The sequence below is a fragment of the Gobio gobio genome (genome assembly GCF_949357685.1).
Source record: "Gobio gobio genome assembly, chromosome: 11".
Lineage (NCBI taxonomy): Eukaryota > Metazoa > Chordata > Actinopteri > Cypriniformes > Gobionidae > Gobio > Gobio gobio.
In genome coordinates this window covers 40,005,378-40,022,280 of record NC_137104.1, presented here as the reverse complement: position 1 = coordinate 40,022,280, position 16,903 = coordinate 40,005,378, and the positions used below count along the sequence as shown (strand labels likewise).

Sequence of the window (16,903 nt, the reverse complement as noted above, 5' to 3'; positions counted from 1 at the left end):
ATTTATATAGATTTTTATGTTTGAATTATTAAATTTATAAATTGATTCTTCATTTTATTTTTAAGTGGCACTCCTGGTCCTCCATACCAAAATGCCTGATAAACATGATTTAATGAAATCATGCCCTGTTTTGAAACAGAATGTCATATTTTGATTAGAAACCCCTTAAAATTTTCCTGAGATGTTGATAACAGTTTGAATATTACTCAGATTTAAATGATAATTACAAAATATATTTCCACAAGAGTGCTAAATTTGATAATTCAGTAATTTTTAAAGACCAAGGAGTTGTTGTTGTTGTCCTGGTGAAACCTCAAAACAACTGGTATCTCTGAAAAGCCCTGAATGTGCTCTTTACATGACATCCAGACTTAAAACTGTGACATGTATGGACAGTGGCACCCAGGAGGTTAGCTTCTCGTCTGGTGTGCGACACCCTTAAGTCTTCGAATACATCAAGGTTTACTGTTTGGAAACTCGTGATATTCCCATAGACCGTAAAATAATATCCCTTTAATCGGGCTGACGTGTCTCCTTGACAACCGACGCTCCTTTCCAAATGTGGCACGTAACGTCATTCTGCAAGCTATTGAGTGAAGATGGCGGAGGCTGCTGCTGCTGCTCCACGACACCGGTTCTTCTGTCATTGCTGTAAAGGTGAAATCGACCCCAGGCTGCCGGTGAGTAGCTACATAGCAACACTTCATTAACGAGCATTTATCTGCGTTTGGTATGCGTACCCCATAATAGCCTCAACGCAATCGAAGTTTTCCTTCTTACGTTTATAACTTATAATTTAAGTAAGTTACTAACAGACAGTACTGTTTATTTCGTATGCAGTGTTTGTATGAGTTCACACGCATTAGTATAGAACTGTAGGAATGTCTTTCATGTAACTGCGGACAAAACGTTATAAGGAATGTGTGATGAGTGCCATGGTTGCGAGGGATTCGGTATCCAAGTTTGGGAGTTACTCTGATGCCAAATTTAGCACAGCCTCGAGATCGTCTGCTACCCTGTTCAAGTAGAAACACACGCATGCAGTATGTTGACTGACAGGTTGTTTGACCCACATTTAGATGTTGCATGTCATATAAATATAAGTAAAATAGATAACTTAAGCCTCAAATCTAAAATTCCAACATATAGCAAAAGTGGAAACTATAAAATCACCCTGACATACATTCATACAAGGGTCAATTGTGTTTAGATTAAAACTGAAAAGTTCAACTGTGCTCTCAGGACAAAGGTGTTTTTCATATATATTAGTTTGGGGCAAATCTTTTTATACAATACAGTATTTGTTGACCACAACACATGTTTGATATTTCAGCAGTCATTGTTTATGTTTTGTTGTTGTTGTTGTTTTACTGTTTTAATTGAGCTGAAAACCTATTTAATGGCAAGTTCCATTATGACATCTTTATAGTCATTGTCAGCTATTGGGGCATATGTTGTCACAAAAGTTTAATGTGTGTTCAATATAGCTGTATTTTTTCGTGAATCATGGGCAATAACAATATTTAATAGCTTTTTGAAGTCAAGACCATAGTAAAATAAATAAATCCACTCTGAGAATTATTCACTACAGTAAAAAGTGTGACAACTACCCCCGGGCTCTTCTTTTTATATTTTATTTTTATATTTATATTTTCTTTACACTAACCCCCGGTTTCACAGACAATGCTTAAGCTAATCCTAGACTAAAATGCATGTTTGAACTATTTTAACTGAAAGAATCTTGCACTGACAAATCTTAAAATATGTCAGTGGCATTGTTTTGTCTCAAGATGCACACCAGTAATGTTTTTTTCTTGGGCAGGTTTATAAAAGTTACTTAAATGTCCTAATTGAACTAAGGCCTAATCCTGGCTTAGTCTAAGCCCTGTCTGTGAAACCGGGCCTAAATGTTAGATCGGGACAAGTTTTCCTGTTGTAAAACCTGTAACAGGCTGTTTAATGGCAATTTCCATTGTAGCAACTTGTCTAATAGAGTATTGCCAACTATTGGGGCATGTTGTCACAAAAGGTAAATATGTGTTCAATGAACTTTATTTTTTTCCATGGGCAATAACAATGGGAATGTTCAATAGCTTTTTGTAGTCAAAACTACAGTAAAATAAACTAGAAAGTAAAGTTTGTTGGGACAAACTTCTATTTTGGCTTGACAAAGCCTTGTTTAAAAGTTAGAACGTTTTATAAACTTCCTAGCGTGTTTTATCATGTTGCATGTCTTAGCATTAACATTTATTTAGTTGCTAGTATGATTTAGCATTTTGCTTACATGTTTCTAGAATGTTTTTACGTTTTTCTAACATGATTTAACTTGTTGCCAGTATGTTTTAACATTATTTTACCATTTGCAAGCATAATCCTAGCATGTTTTAGCACATTGAGAACGATTTAGCACATTGCTAGTATGATCCTTGCACGTTTTAGCATTTTGCTAGAATGATCCTAGCATGATTAGCATTTTGCTGACATGTTTCTAGAATGTTTTAGCATTTTTCTAACATGATTTAACAGGTTGCTAATATGTTTTAACATTATTTTAAATTTTGCTAGCAAGACCCTAGTATGTTTTAGCACGTTGCTAGCTTGTTTTTAGCTTTTTTTCTACCATTAGTTTTTATGTTTTATAAAACATTTGATGCTTTCAAACATTTAATAACCCACAATTTGTCTGCAAACCTCAATGGGACAGATTTACTAACAGCTTGCGCCAGCGCAAACCCTCTTTTGCTGTTAAAAAAACGAATGTCAGGATTTACTAAACACACTAGCACTGAAAAGGCGTGGGCAGGGTTATTTTTGTGGCTGACCTAATGGCATATGCATTTGTAAGAGTTTCACACTAATTTGCCCTGTTTAGTAAATCTGTCCCTAAAAGTCAACCTCCAAATTCAGAGGCAATTTTTTTTGGAAATTGGGACTAAAAATGTACATAACAATGTATCTGTGTTTATTAATCCTTTGAACAGGAATATGTTTGTCCCAGATGTGAATCTGGCTTCATTGAAGAGGTGTCGGAGAACTCCAGGTGAGTTTCGCATTCATGCCACTAAGTAATAATGAAGATTTAATTGTTTTTCATTACTTTTATTGCATGTATCTCTGTTTACTATACTTAAAATATCATATTTATGTCTAATAGGAATGATTTGTCTTTCCTATTATTTGTAATTATGATATTTGTCATTTTCAATAAGTAAAACTTTATTAGTTTATTAGTAAACTGTTTTATTAGTCTTCTTCAGAGTCGTGATGGGGCTGACAGTGATGACATGGCCTCACAGTTTGCGGAGGTATAATACTATAAAGTTATATGTATGTATATTCCTCCTTTGACTCTGAATGACTTTGCTGGCTCAGAGGAAACAATTCCTTAAAGGGGTAGTTCACCCAAAAATGAAAATGTTGTCATTAATTACTCAATCTTGTGAGTTCATCTTCGGAAACGGGTACTCTCATAGACTTTAAGTACTCCGATACCTCTGCAAAAACTACTAGCCTAACTAATAAAGTTAAAACATTATTAAAGACAAGGGAATAGTCAGTAAAAAGAACAAATACACTAATTAAAAGCATAGATAAATACAACAAAGTTACAAATAAATTAAAATCTAACTGTAGTATTCATTTCGGGTACAGAAATGTAATAATTAAAGGAGACATATTACGCAAAATGCACTTTTATAAGGTGTTTGAACACAGATGTGTGTCCACAGAGTGTGTAAACAACCAACCTATAATGGTAAAAATCCTCCCAATACTTTTTTTTATAATCCCCATCAATCTCTCATAACAGGTTGTTCCAGATTTCCCCCTACTCCTACATAAGAGGAGGGAAACCCCCGCCCATGACTGTTAATGATCTGCTATTTTAGCATAGACACACTCCTGAGTGAGAAGCACAGAGACCGCCATTTCTGTTTACTTGCTGTATCAGCGAACTAGACTATTACAATGTCTGAGCCAAAAAAAACATTTATAAATATTCTATTGTTGAATGTACGAGTCTCCATAGACTCGGCATCCGAGGCACTGAGGAGACACCGTGGTTAAATTTCATTTTTGAAGGAAATGTGCTGAAGAATGTTATATATTGGCACATATCATTTTACTCACGGCTGCTTCACCAAAGAGGATCAATATCAACGCTTTGTGCTCTTACTTCATATCCAGAACAAATTAGAATGGCACTTCATATTTTGTGAATGTTTGCAAATTTCCTTTCTGAATGAGCTTTCTAGAATGCTGTACGGCTAATATGGCTATAGTTACCATAGTCTCTGACTGTATTCACAGAGACTATGTCGTTATTCCTGTGTCCGACTCCGGTTCTAACATGTAAGGCTGCACTCCACAACTGGTTATTTCTGACATTTTGGCTGAGTGAGATTCGTTTTGTTGTTGACGTTGTATCCGAAGCTTGTGTAAAAGAGCGCGTTTTTGCTCACACCCAAATAGGGGCAAATTTGACAAGCTATAATAAATGATCTGAGGGGTATTTTGAGCTGAAACTTCACAGACACATTCAGGGGACACCAGAGATTTAAATTACATATTGTGAAAAGGGGCATAATATGTCCCCTTTAAATGTAAAATAACACTGTTCACTGTATAAATGTAATATAGATGAATCTATTAAACATTTATGACATATAGACAGCAGCAAGTATTTATAGGCTGCTGTCACTTTAAGACATGACGCACGGATCCAATATAATGATACACATCCGATTTCTTTCTCAACTCTCCACAACCGACAATGATAACCTTTCACTCTGGCGGATAAACTTGCAATTAATCCGCAAATCACGTGTGCTGAACCGTGGAGTCTGGTCCGTATGGATCACGGATCAACCACGATCTGTTTAACCCCTAGTTCTGACCAAGAACCCGCACACAAAAGTATTCTCGTCGTGAACCACTGGAGTCACATGGACTATTTTAACAATTTCATTACTACCTTTCTGGCCTTGAAAGTGGCATTGGTAAGCCCCGCCCCCCTTAGTTACTGTTGCCAACTCGGACAAACAAACGGAGTTGCTAACTGTCTTACAATGAGAGCTGTCAGTGTGAAAACCTTATCCCGAGATGTTTTTGGACACAGAATGTAGCAGACCCCGTCCAAATGATGGCCAAACTTTACTGATGGTTTATGAAGTTTATTACATCGTTTTTCACTCAAAAAAAAAATCCCTTTAAGAGCTGAACAAACAAAGCAGAAGTGCGCATTAACGTCTCATTCACAAACTCTCTCTCACCGTTGCATTATGATTAACATACACAGCAAATTATACAAAAACAATCATTCAACTAACAGTAAACGAACATATACAGGCCTTATACCTTTTCAGGGGTGCTAATAAACTGTAAACTTTGTATCTGAAAACAACTCCGGTAAACTGCGAGCTCTCCCTTACACTATAATACCTATCAAAATAAGAGTCCTCCTTAGTAAAACAGATAATGCAGACCTTAAACATATCTCAGTGCAAACGGGAGAAGCCTCATTACAACATCCAGGATCAACACTGTTCATGTACCGCAGGGTAAGATTAAATTAATCTACATTTAACCAGTTTAATGTGGAGACTGAGAGGGACCTTCATTTATGTGTTTTTGACCTACACTGTTAACGTTACATTACATGAGAACAGTTAGTTATTTTGGTTTGTATGTTAGCAGGGACTCACTATCTTTATTCGTAACTTAATGAGAGTTTGACAAACAGAAAATCCTCTCAGGATACCTGGAATCAGTGGTACAGTACCCCAGGCACATCCTTTTACCATTTTTTGTAACATAAACACCATCCAACCGATGAGAGCTTCGGATTTTCCAATGTTTCTCTATGGCGCTGAAACCTAAAGATGTCCGAGTTCCGCTCCTAGCGCAACTGATACTCAACTGCCATTCGAGGGGCGGGGCTTACCGATAGGTCAGTTACGTTGCTGTTTATGGGGGGTTAGAAATATATAATCAAAAATATCATAATTTGTGTTCAAAAGGTGAACGTAGGTCTTACGGGTTTGGAAAGACATGAGGGTGAATAATTAATGACAGAACTTTCATTTTTGGGTGAACCAACCCTTTAAGGAGGGGTCAGTCATAGTTTTGTTTCTCTATGAGTCTTTTGTCTTTTCCTTTGATTAGCTGTGGCAGCTGCTCTTCATGGAACATTCTGCCCTCCTATCCGACCCCACCGTCACAGACGCGCTCCGCAGCCGCTCTGGGGTCGAGGCAGCAGTTGGTGATCCTGCCTCTGGGACAGCGGGACCTGTAGCTTCCGTGGAGCCTTTGTCAGACTGTACAGAGCCTGCGCTAGACCCTCAACAAAACAGCCAGGAGCGAAACTCTAGACTGGATCAGGGACAGGCTGTGGAGGGGTGTGTAGTGCCACTTGTTACAGCTGCTGTCTTCTTGGAGTTCTACAAGACGGAATATATAATGATCCGTGTTTGGTCAAGCTTAGCGTTCAGTTTGAACATGTTTTTTTTCTTCTTTTGCACAAAGAGGATCTGTTGACAGCTTGATTTGCACAGTTGTGACATTCATAATATATTAAGAATATCCATGTTTATTTTACTTGGCTATGGGATTTGACTTGACTTATCTGCAGTGTTGTTTAATATTTCAATTTAGCATGTTTTACTGCATATACAAAAACTATTTAAAATTAAGTATTTTCAACACCTATTTGATGAGAAATGAATCTAAAATATTACGGCATTTAAAAAAAAATTATAATTCACCATTACTGATATTTTAAAAACATTTTATATAGATTGCTGGAGAGGATTTCCATTCGTCAAGTACCAGTTTGTGGCATTAATAGATTTAAATAATTTTACACACAGATGCTTCTAATAAAACAAAAACATTTTGAGATTTTAAGCACGCCTCCTTGAGGAAGACCACCTCATATCTCATAAGCAAAGCTTTTAGCTAGTAACATTCACAGAGTCACTTACTTTGTCAACATTTATAATAGGAAATTATAATATGAAAGAAACTGCTTTGATAATAGGAAAGAACTGTTTCTTAATCAAATACCAAATCAGTATATTGGAATGATTTCTGATGATGAAAATTCACCTTTGCCATCACAGGAATAAATTACATTTTTAAAATATATTAAAATAGAAAACAGTTTACAATATAACAGTATTTTTGATTAAATAAATGCAGCCATAAAAGATGTAAAAGAGTAGTAGACGCAAAAACATTATTTCCATTACTTTTCTATGCCAGAAATCATCATTTAAAAAATGATATTTCCAAGTTTTCAATGATGATTAAATGTGATTAATTAGAATTTCTTTATTAATCTAGAATTCTACCAATTTTTGGAAAGAACTGTTGGTGCTTTCAATTTGGTGCTTTCAATTTGGTGCTTTCAAATAGACGCCCATGACTACATTACATTTTTGCTTTTGTGGATTTTTTTATTTTTCGTATTATTTTTATATTATATCAAAACTGTCTTTGTTTCTTTAAGGATTGTCGGGCAGTTCTTGGCTGGTCTGTTTTCCAATTCTGACAGTGCAGGTTCCCAAACCTCCTCATGGTATGTTTTTGTGGTTTATGTGATTCTATGTTCCTGAAATAACATTCCTGTAAATCAATCAGTTCAACAGATTTCAGGTTTGATCAACCCGTCACATTTGTTGGTTTGACAGGTTGTGTAGGACCAACAAAAGATATTCATGGTCCCTTTTGTCATACAAATGCATTCATTTGTATATGTGAAGACAATATCTACAGATCTAACCAATGATTTATCAATAACCTGTTCCTCAGGTCTAGCATGCTACATTCTAACCCTGGAGATTATGCTTGGGGACAAGGAGGTTTAGATGTGGTCATCACACAGGTCAGTCACACTGTCATAGGTGACATCATCTAATAATATGACTCATGTCCTCAACCTTTTTGCACTTAGCCTCATTAGTCTTCGCAGTATTTTGCCTGTTGCCACTAATATTTGTCCCCAGGCTAAAGTCAAGCCAAAATGAAAGAAGCATTAGAAATACCCTGCTTCTTCAACCTTTGAAGTTTTTCTGTTCTCTTTCAGTTACTTGGTCAGTCTGAAAATACCGGCCCCCCTCCTGCGGAGAAGGAGATGATCTCATCTCTCCCCACTGTTAGCATCTCCACAGAACAGGCTGGTAAGTTCCCATAATCCTCTGAGTCACCATGCTCACTTCATTTTAAGTGCCGTGAAGCAAAACAGGGCTCTTCACATACTTCTGGTCACCTCCAGGAAGCATTTTTCTTGCTTTTCCTGGCAGTCTATTGTATGGAGTATGATAAATATAAGAGGGTGAACTGGAAAGTGTTAAAACAAGATGAATCTCTATGAATTTGACAGCAGTGCATTGTGTATTTGCCATATTCATATCCAATGTTTCCAGCGACTCACATTTTTCCCCCTTAAATTATTGATTGTTGAGCCACAAATCGGTTCATTCATTCAGTCACAAATTTTTTAAACTTTCCATTTCATAGGATGTCCCAGCTAACCGGGAACATTCTCAGAACTTTGGGGTTCTCTCAAAGTTATAAACAAACATTCTTCCAGTAACATTAATAGAATGTTTGTTCAAGTTATGTAGTCTTTTATAACGTTCTCAAAACATTAGCACAAAAAGGTTATTTATACATTGTTCATCAAACTTTTTTCTGAAACATTTTATTTTGTCTAACATATTTCAATTGTTGCTCCTTGTTTCAGAATGTTCAGAAAACATTCAGAAATAAGAATTTTACAACTTAATGGGAACATGAGTAATGTTCCCATAATGTTTGCAAAAGGATGAAATGGAATGTCCCCTTTAACGTTTGTATAGCCAAGAAAATGTTTTCTTTAAAAACATTTTAAAAAATTGACATTTTGAACATTCAGAAATAACATTTTCATAACTTAATGGGAACATAAGTAACGTTCCCATAATGTTTGCTAAATAATAAAATGGAATGTCCCCTTAACGTTTGTATAACCAAGAAAAAACTTTTTTAAATGGATATTTTGAAAGTTCAGAGAACATTCAGAAAGAACATTTTCATAACTTAAAGGGTTAGTTCACCCAAAAATGAAAATTCTGTCATTAATTACTCACCCTCATGTCGTTCGACACCCGTAAGACCTCAACACAAATGAAGATATTTTTGTTGAAAGCTGATGGCTGAGAAAGGCTTCAGATAGGCCTCCATTGGCATTCAGTACATTCACACTCCCAAGACCCATAAAAGGCACTTAAAACGTCGTTACAAAGTCCATCTCACCACAGTGACTCTACAATAATTTTACGATGCGACGACAAAAGTTTTTGTGCGCCCAAAAAAATCAAAATAACGCCTTTATCCAACTTGTTCTTGTCTTCCGTGTGTGCCTCCACGACGCATGCGCGAGAATATTACGCAGATCCGGCGTTCGGACACATGACCCAGAAGCGATTTGTTTACAAGCAGAGGAAGACGCGCGTATCTGCTGTTGAATTCTACATTGATTGTGCTTTAGGTCTCGACGTAGTGCTCAAAATGGGGCTAAAGTGGCATTTCATGGATTCTCGAACGCCGGCACCACATCATATTCTCGCGCATGCGTCATGGTGCTTTGTGAGTTCACGGCAGAGGCCAAAACAAAGGACAAGAAGAGGTTGAATAAAGTCGTATTTTGATTTTCTTTCGTCGCTTCGTAAAATTATTGTAGACCCACTGTGGTGAGATGGACTTTGTAACAACGTTTTAAGTGCCTTTTATGGGTTTTGGGAGTGTGAATGCACTGAATGCCAATGGAGGCTTATCTGAAGCCTTTCTCAGCCATCAGCTTTCAACAAAAATATCTTCATTTGTGTTCCGAAGATGAACGGAGGTCTTACGGGTGTCGAACGACATGAGGGTGAGTAATTAATGACAGAATTTTCATTTTTGGGTGAACTAACCCTTTAAGTGCCCCTTTTATGCTATTTTATTGGTTCCTAATTTTGTTTTGGAGGTTTACAATAGAACAAGTACAATAAACCTATCTACAACAGGTTAATTGTATCTAAAGTAAATATATATATATATACATTGAACATGACCTCATTTCACAAAGAGTCTAAAAACGCTAAAGGCCCTTCTGCCCACATACCCTACTCTACTCTGATTGATCAGACGGCCCAGTCTGTTGTTATTGGTCTACCGCTTACATCTCGTGTTGGAAGCAAAACCTATTACCATATCTGAAGTTCAGCTCTGGAGGCTTCTTTAGCACTTGATACACAGTGATATGAACAATGGTGTCAGTTTTTCCAAATCCAGCAAGAGTTCTCATCCTTTTGAAGTGCATGCAGCACTGAAAACAGCGTTTTCTCGACACAAACCAAACTCTTCCAGGCTTCAGCAACAACTACAGTGTGTGAGGGTGGGTCAAAGTAGACGCCGTTCGTGGGCAGCCAATGAAGACCATAGGTTGGCATTATGCAAATATGTTACATTGTTACGTAGGTTTGTAAGAGGTAGTGGGAATGGAATTGCTGGTGACTTGTTTTGGCAGTTCAGAATCTATTCTTTATTTTAGGAGAGAATAGCTTTATTTGTCATGCACTTTGATCTTTAAAAATTTCCAGACATTTTACATTCACAAACAGCTATATTATACACTGCATGAAAGGTAATATTCAAAAAAAAAAAAGGATCATTCATTTAATGGAACTTACATATTTTTGTTAGCTGGGATGCAGCACTTGACAATAGCTTTCTCCATTTTTCTTGTGTGTTCATCCATGCATATTTTTCCTCGTCTCTCTCACAGCATGCCGGCTGGAATGCCCTGTGTGTAGAGAGGAATACTCTGTGGGGGAATCTGTCCGACAGCTGCCCTGTCTGCACTACTTTCACAGCAACTGTATTGTGCCCTGGCTACAACTGGTATGAGTCTCATAAAACGACCATAGTGCTGGATCTTCTGTCATCAGACCCATGTTTATTACACCGAAACATAAGCTTAATTTAGTGCTGCTTGTCGTAAATTATGGTGGCCATGTGTAAATCGTTGGTTACATTTGACTAACAAGCAAAAATGTTTGGAAGGACCTCTAGTGGTGGACAGAGGAAAAACAACCTTACTCTAATGGACTAATCAAAGACTGTAGAGGTGGTCAGTCATGACGTCAATGTGTAGACCAACCCAAAGTCTAATTCACCCTAGGGAATTTCCACTGGGTTTTTAAAATGTCAGTTTTCGATTTATGAGCACAATAAACATTGTGGTTAACATTACTTTAAGGGACTTTCAAATTTTTTCTCTACAACATTACACACAGTCATACCACAAACATGAATTTTTGAGGTGACAGGTTTGAAATGTGCTCAGATGTTAATGATATTTGAAAACTAGGTTATGGAATACTAAATGATGTGCTAAAATAACCTATGCTACTGTTCAAAAGTTTGGGGTTGATTTTGAAAGAAGTCTCTCATGCTCACCAAGGCTGAAAAAAACAAACTGTAAAAAACGTAATATGGTAAAAACTGTAATATTGTGAAATATTATTACAATTGAAAATAACTGTTTTCTATTTAAATGTACTTTTAAAATGTATTTTAATTCAGATGCAAAGCTGTATTTTCAGCATCATTCCAGTCTTCAGTGTCACATGATCCTTCAGAAATGCTGACTTGGTGCTCAAGAATCATTCCTTATTATTATCAATGTTGAAAACAGTTGTTCTGCTTAATATTTCTGTGGAAACAGGTAAAAACAAATTCCAGGGTTCATTGAAATACAAGAAATACATAGTTCAGTCATGAAACTCTTCTGAGCAGCTGATTGGTTCTCTTAAAGTCGACCGCTTAGAACAAACAGATTGATTGGCCAATCTATGTAACCTATTTATTTCCATCCCGAACTGGCTCAAGTCAGTGCATCATGGGAATGTTTCAAGCCCTCCACCTTCCCCAGCACCACCTGCCTTGGGCCCAGATTTACTAACAGCTTAAGCCAGCCCTCTTTTGTCGTTAAAAAACTACTGTCAGGATTTACTAAAGACACACAGTGAAAAGTGGACAGGGTTATTTTGTGGCTGACCTTATGGCATATGCATTTGTGGGAGGAGAGTATTTAAATGAGTCATGCGAGGGGATTTACTAAGATTTGTGCTCATCAATTTACTTTTATTTGTGGCATTAGTTAACACCCCAAAAAAGCATGTCTTAAACCAGACGCTTATTTGCGATGCTCTTGTAGATTGCATTGGTCATTATGAAAATTATCCGGCTACGTCTGTACTCTTTCATTTGCGAGTCGTCACTTTTTTGGAATTGCGCTCTCACCCTAATTTACCCTGTTTAGTATATCTGGCCCTATATCTGCTAGGGGTTCTCCCTACTTTCCATTTATGTGCATTTGTTCTGCAGTAGCACAGCAGATCCAGCCTGCCAAGACTAAGCCTTTGTACATTCCATTCTTATCAATGAATGATGTTAAAATCTATTCCGAGAGTTGTCGTGATTGAATAGATTTTTAGTAACCTTATAAATAGTCATTTTTGATCAATTTAATGTGTCCTTGCTGAATAAATGTATAATTTTCTCTAAAAAGAATCATAGTGACCCTAAACTTTTGAACGGTAGTGTATAAAAAAAAAAAAATATTCAAAGAAAAAGACATTACTCTCCTGTCCTCATTTTTTGCTATTTTGTGTTAATAGCACGACACCTGCCCTGTCTGCCGGAAAAGTCTGGATGGTGAAGACTGGACCTTCCAGCCACAGACAGGACCTTCTGGGGCAATCCCCTCACCAACGAATGTAGAGGAACGTAGCACCTTTGAGACTATTTAGCCTCCTTTTACTTCCTTGATTATTTTGATCAATCCTGGACAAAGAGAAGCACCACGGCCATGTGCATCAGTGCTTCTTGGAGCCCCTAAAAAGACCTTCCAGTCACGTGCCTTCTATTTCGAGAGACATTTTAATTCAGACAGTGCTTAATTTGAGACGGATCCTGTTCTGGAAAATGATTTTGCAGGTTTATGCAGGTGTATTTGGAGGTTATATTTTGCTATTGGCCCTCAGCGTATCTATTTTTAATCAGCTTTCTTAAAGGGTTACTTCAATTAGCATTAAGCTTTTTTATCAGTAGAAACTCGGTAGTATATTCCAATTATGGTACTTTCCCCCCTCATGTCCCCCTGAGACGAGAGAATTATGCATTTTATTTCTGGAAAAAAATCCTCCGATGACGCAAATATCGTCATTTTGCGTCATCTGAGGATTTTTTGGCCAGAGGCTAGAGACTACAGCCAGTAGAAGGAGTTAGTTCCGCATGTTATCAACCCGCCCATAGGGGTGGGGATCTCACTCACAGAATGTAAATGCGCACGGCTCAGGCATTCAAAGCGGAGCGGTGCGGAGCAAAGTGAGTGTTTCAACTTTTCAATGAATTCCTATGAAAGTTAAGCTTCCATAGGCGTGATCTGATAACTGGACACGCGTCGTGAATGACTGCCGCTCTTACCTCAGCTCTGCTCAGCTCTTCACTCTCATGATGAATGAAATCTGACTCCTGCTGCGTTTGTGCCGTGACTTTCGTTCAGCTCACTCACACTTTATTGAAAAGACACGTTCAGTTTTTAATTGTAGTGTCTGTTCTCTAACTGAACGAAATGATTTTATTACAATGAAAATAAAAAAACGGTGGGGCGCGGTGGGCAAGTGATAACCAGTAGCCGTGTCTTTGGGAGTGGCCTCGTTGGGCAGTGAAGAAAGTGCATTCTGGGAGTTGTTGTCTTTCATCCACATGAGACAAAAATACATTTTCTATCTTTTCTCAGTCTAGACGGCACCAAATTCAAAAATAATTTCACATTTCTACTACATAAATGACCCAGTTTAAATACACATTCATCTTCCCAGCGCTGATGTACCTCTTTAAGTTCAAAATCACTCTCATTGGTTAGTGCTTACTGCTTATTGTTTTGCGCGCAGTAAAGCATAAAGTTTGGAGAGAGTGTATATACCTGATGAATTATTCGGTAACACTTTACAATAAGGTTTCATTAGTTAACATTAATTTAGTACTTTAGTTAACATGAACTAAGAATTAAAGGGTTAGTTCACCCAAAAATGAAAATTATGCCATTAATTACTTACCCTCATGTCGTTCGACACCCGTCAGACCTCCGTTCATCTTCGGAACACAAATGAAGATATTTTAGTTGAAATCTGATGGCTCTGAAAGGCCTCCATTGGCACAATGCACGGTTCACTCTCAAGACCCTTAAAAGGTACTAAAGACGTTGTTACAAAGTCCATCTCACTACAGTGGTTCTAAAATAACTTTATAAATCGGCGAGAATAGTTTTTGTGCGCAAAAAACCCCTAAATAACGACTTACATGGTGATGACGATTTCAAAACAAGGCATCATGAAGCTTCGAAGCGTTATGAATCAATGAGCCGAATCATGATTCGGATCGCGTGTCAAACCGCCAAACTGCTGAAATTTGGCGATTCAAACCGCTGATTCGACTCGCTGATTCATAACGCTTCGAAGCTTCATGATGCCTTGTTTTGAAATCGTCATCACTATGTAAGTCATTATGTAGGGTTTTTTTGCGCACAAAAACTATTCTCGCCGATTTATAAAGTTATTTTAGAACCACTGCAGTGAGATGGACTTTGTAACGACGTCTTTAGTGCCTTTTAAGGGTCTTGAGAGTGTAAAGTGCATTGTGCCAATGGAGGCCTTTCAGAGCCATCAGATTTCAACTAAAATATCTTCATTTCTGGTCCGAAGATGAACGGAGGTCTTACGGGTGTCGAACGACATGAGGGTAAGTAATTAATGACAGAATTTTCCTTTTTGGGTGAACCAACCCTTTAACGGTCCCACTTTATATTAGGTGGCCTTAACTACTATGTACTTACATTTGAACTAATCATTTGATACAATGCACTTATTGTGTACATGCATGGTTGTAATTATATCTAAAAAAAAAATACCTGCATGTAATTACATCTGTAATTAATTTCTGTAATTACATTTTTAATTACACTGTTGACACTTCCCTTAAGGCTGATTTATACTTTTGAGTCTGACCTGCGGCTTAGCCTCTGCGCCGTGGGCTACGCGTCGATTTTCATTTATACTTCTGCGTCCTTGTCCGCGGCAGAGGGTGCATGTGTACCCCTGAGGGAGGGGTTCTGGCAGACCAATCACAGCGCTTGCGGTCCACGTAGAATGGACGCGTTGGCAGGGTACGTCGTAGGCTACACGTGCAACACACAGCCTACGGCGTACACTCGACGCAGAAGTATAAATTGGGCTTTACACCTAACCCTACCCTTAAACTTAACCATCCCACCACACCTGTCCCTAACTTTACCCGTATCCCACCTCAATATCAGCAAAAGTGTTTTACAATACAATGTGAATACAATAAGTACATTGTACTTATTTTTTAATGTAAGTACTTAGTAGTTAAGGCCACCTAATATAAAGTGGGACCGAATGAACAATACTTCTACAGAATTATACACTAGGCTGTTAGAACCGTGCAGAAACTTGTGAACGATGCTCTTACAGTTGTGCCATCTCCGTTAAGTGACGTCATTGTATGTTCCGGGAAGACTGTATGGTCAGTGTCGGTCATGGCGCCTTTTAATTGCTCTTTCATCCGGCCATTATTCATTTACAAACTAAAGCGCTGAATTCAGACAACCCTCTTTGAATCAATATCTGTTCATTTTGTTTGTATAATGTTTGTGATCCGGCCAAGGATGTTTACAGTCCGACCTGAGCAAACACATTTCAACTTTGACTTCAGTTTTGATAATTCCAGGTTGGAATAAACACATTCTCTTTGGTGGGCCGCAGGACTGGAGCTCACATCCACCGAGATAGATGATACAGATGTCTCAGGGGATACAGTTCAAGTTGCATATGCATATTTAATGGCATGGCACACGTTTACCCTATAGCTTCTTCAGAGCTCTCGTTTCAACAGCTCACAAAGAAGTCAGCGCACAGTTCACTTTCCCTTACCTGTCAGTGGATGACATCTGCTTCACACATGCCTTCACTCTTTTGAAGGTATCATGGAAACACAAAGATTTAAGTTTTGCACTGAAACGTTTAGTCTGCTTTACATGTTTTGGGTTGATAGTTTACACTTGTTTTATGGTTGATGTTGACTTACATTGCTACATATAGTTTTTTTGTGTGTTTTTGTAGATAGATTTTTAAAAAAAGTACTTATTGTATTCACATATTTTGAAGCTGTTTGATGTTCCTCTGGGTGCTTTTGTCCTCATTCTCAGGGTTCCTTGACTTTCTGCACTGTTTGCTCCATATTTTGATATTGAGATAAAGTCCCACTTATAAGAATGTTCACTTCACAATATGGCCTTTGAACATTTTGAATGTTTACAAGAAAAATAATGTCGCAATAAATAACTAGAAAAAGGCACATAACTTGTAACCACAAGCCAACCTATTACATATTGCACTCTCAAAAGTAAATAAATAAAATATTTTATTACAATGAGTTTTGTGTGTTTTATTGTATGAATTATATGGGTTTTGCAACTGTTGATAGCTAGAGTTCAGGGTGGTTTATGGCTATATTATAAATAATTAATCCTAATGACAGAAAATGAGATAAACATTTATTGTACATAATATTTAATAATCTATTTATATTTAAGCCTAGCATCGGATTTAATTAACCAATCATAATTCCGTAATTTAATCATAATAGAGTGTAGTGTTTAGGTTTGGGGTCAGTAAGATTTTTTATATATATATATATATATATATATAAAACTTAAATTCTGCAAAGATGCATTCAATTGATTAAAAGTGACCGTAAAGACACTTGCTGTATAATGTTATAAAATATTTATTTT

At 37.3% G+C, this 16,903-nt stretch overlaps 1 protein-coding gene across 2 annotated transcripts; it reads left to right on the top strand.

The window, feature by feature from the left end:
- Positions 1–566: 566 nt before the first annotated feature.
- rnf115b (ring finger protein 115b) lies at positions 567–16,537 on the top strand. 2 transcript variants are annotated; one of them, XR_013817490.1, is made up of 10 exons: positions 567–680; positions 2,982–3,040; positions 3,248–3,305; positions 6,163–6,395; positions 7,508–7,576; positions 7,810–7,882; positions 8,084–8,177; positions 10,808–10,923; positions 12,705–14,006; positions 15,477–16,537. XR_013817490.1 is itself a non-coding variant. In XM_079829069.1 (9 exons), exons 1-9 carry the CDS (start codon positions 600–602, stop codon positions 12,834–12,836), a joined length of 915 nt encoding a protein of 304 aa, XP_079685195.1. In that variant the 5' UTR covers positions 567–599; the 3' UTR covers positions 12,837–14,885. The 2 variants fall into 2 exon arrangements, 1 of the variants encoding a protein (XP_079685195.1); XM_079829069.1 differs by lacking the exon at positions 15,477–16,537 and having other exon boundaries at positions 12,705–14,885.
- Positions 16,538–16,903: the final 366 nt, after the last annotated feature.

What these genes read in the sequence shown, in the direction of transcription:
- rnf115b (XM_079829069.1), top strand. Translation starts at nt 600, where the DNA reads ATGGCGGAGGCTGCTGCTGCTGCTCCACGACACCGGTTCTTCTGTCAT. An exon ending in TGGCCTCACAGTTTGCGGAG is followed by an intron (nt 3,306 to 6,162) that starts GTATAATACTAT and finishes TCCTTTGATTAG; the next exon opens with CTGTGGCAGCTGCTCTTCAT. An exon ending in TTGTGCCCTGGCTACAACTG is followed by an intron (nt 10,924 to 12,704) that starts GTATGAGTCTCA and finishes TTGTGTTAATAG; the next exon opens with CACGACACCTGCCCTGTCTG.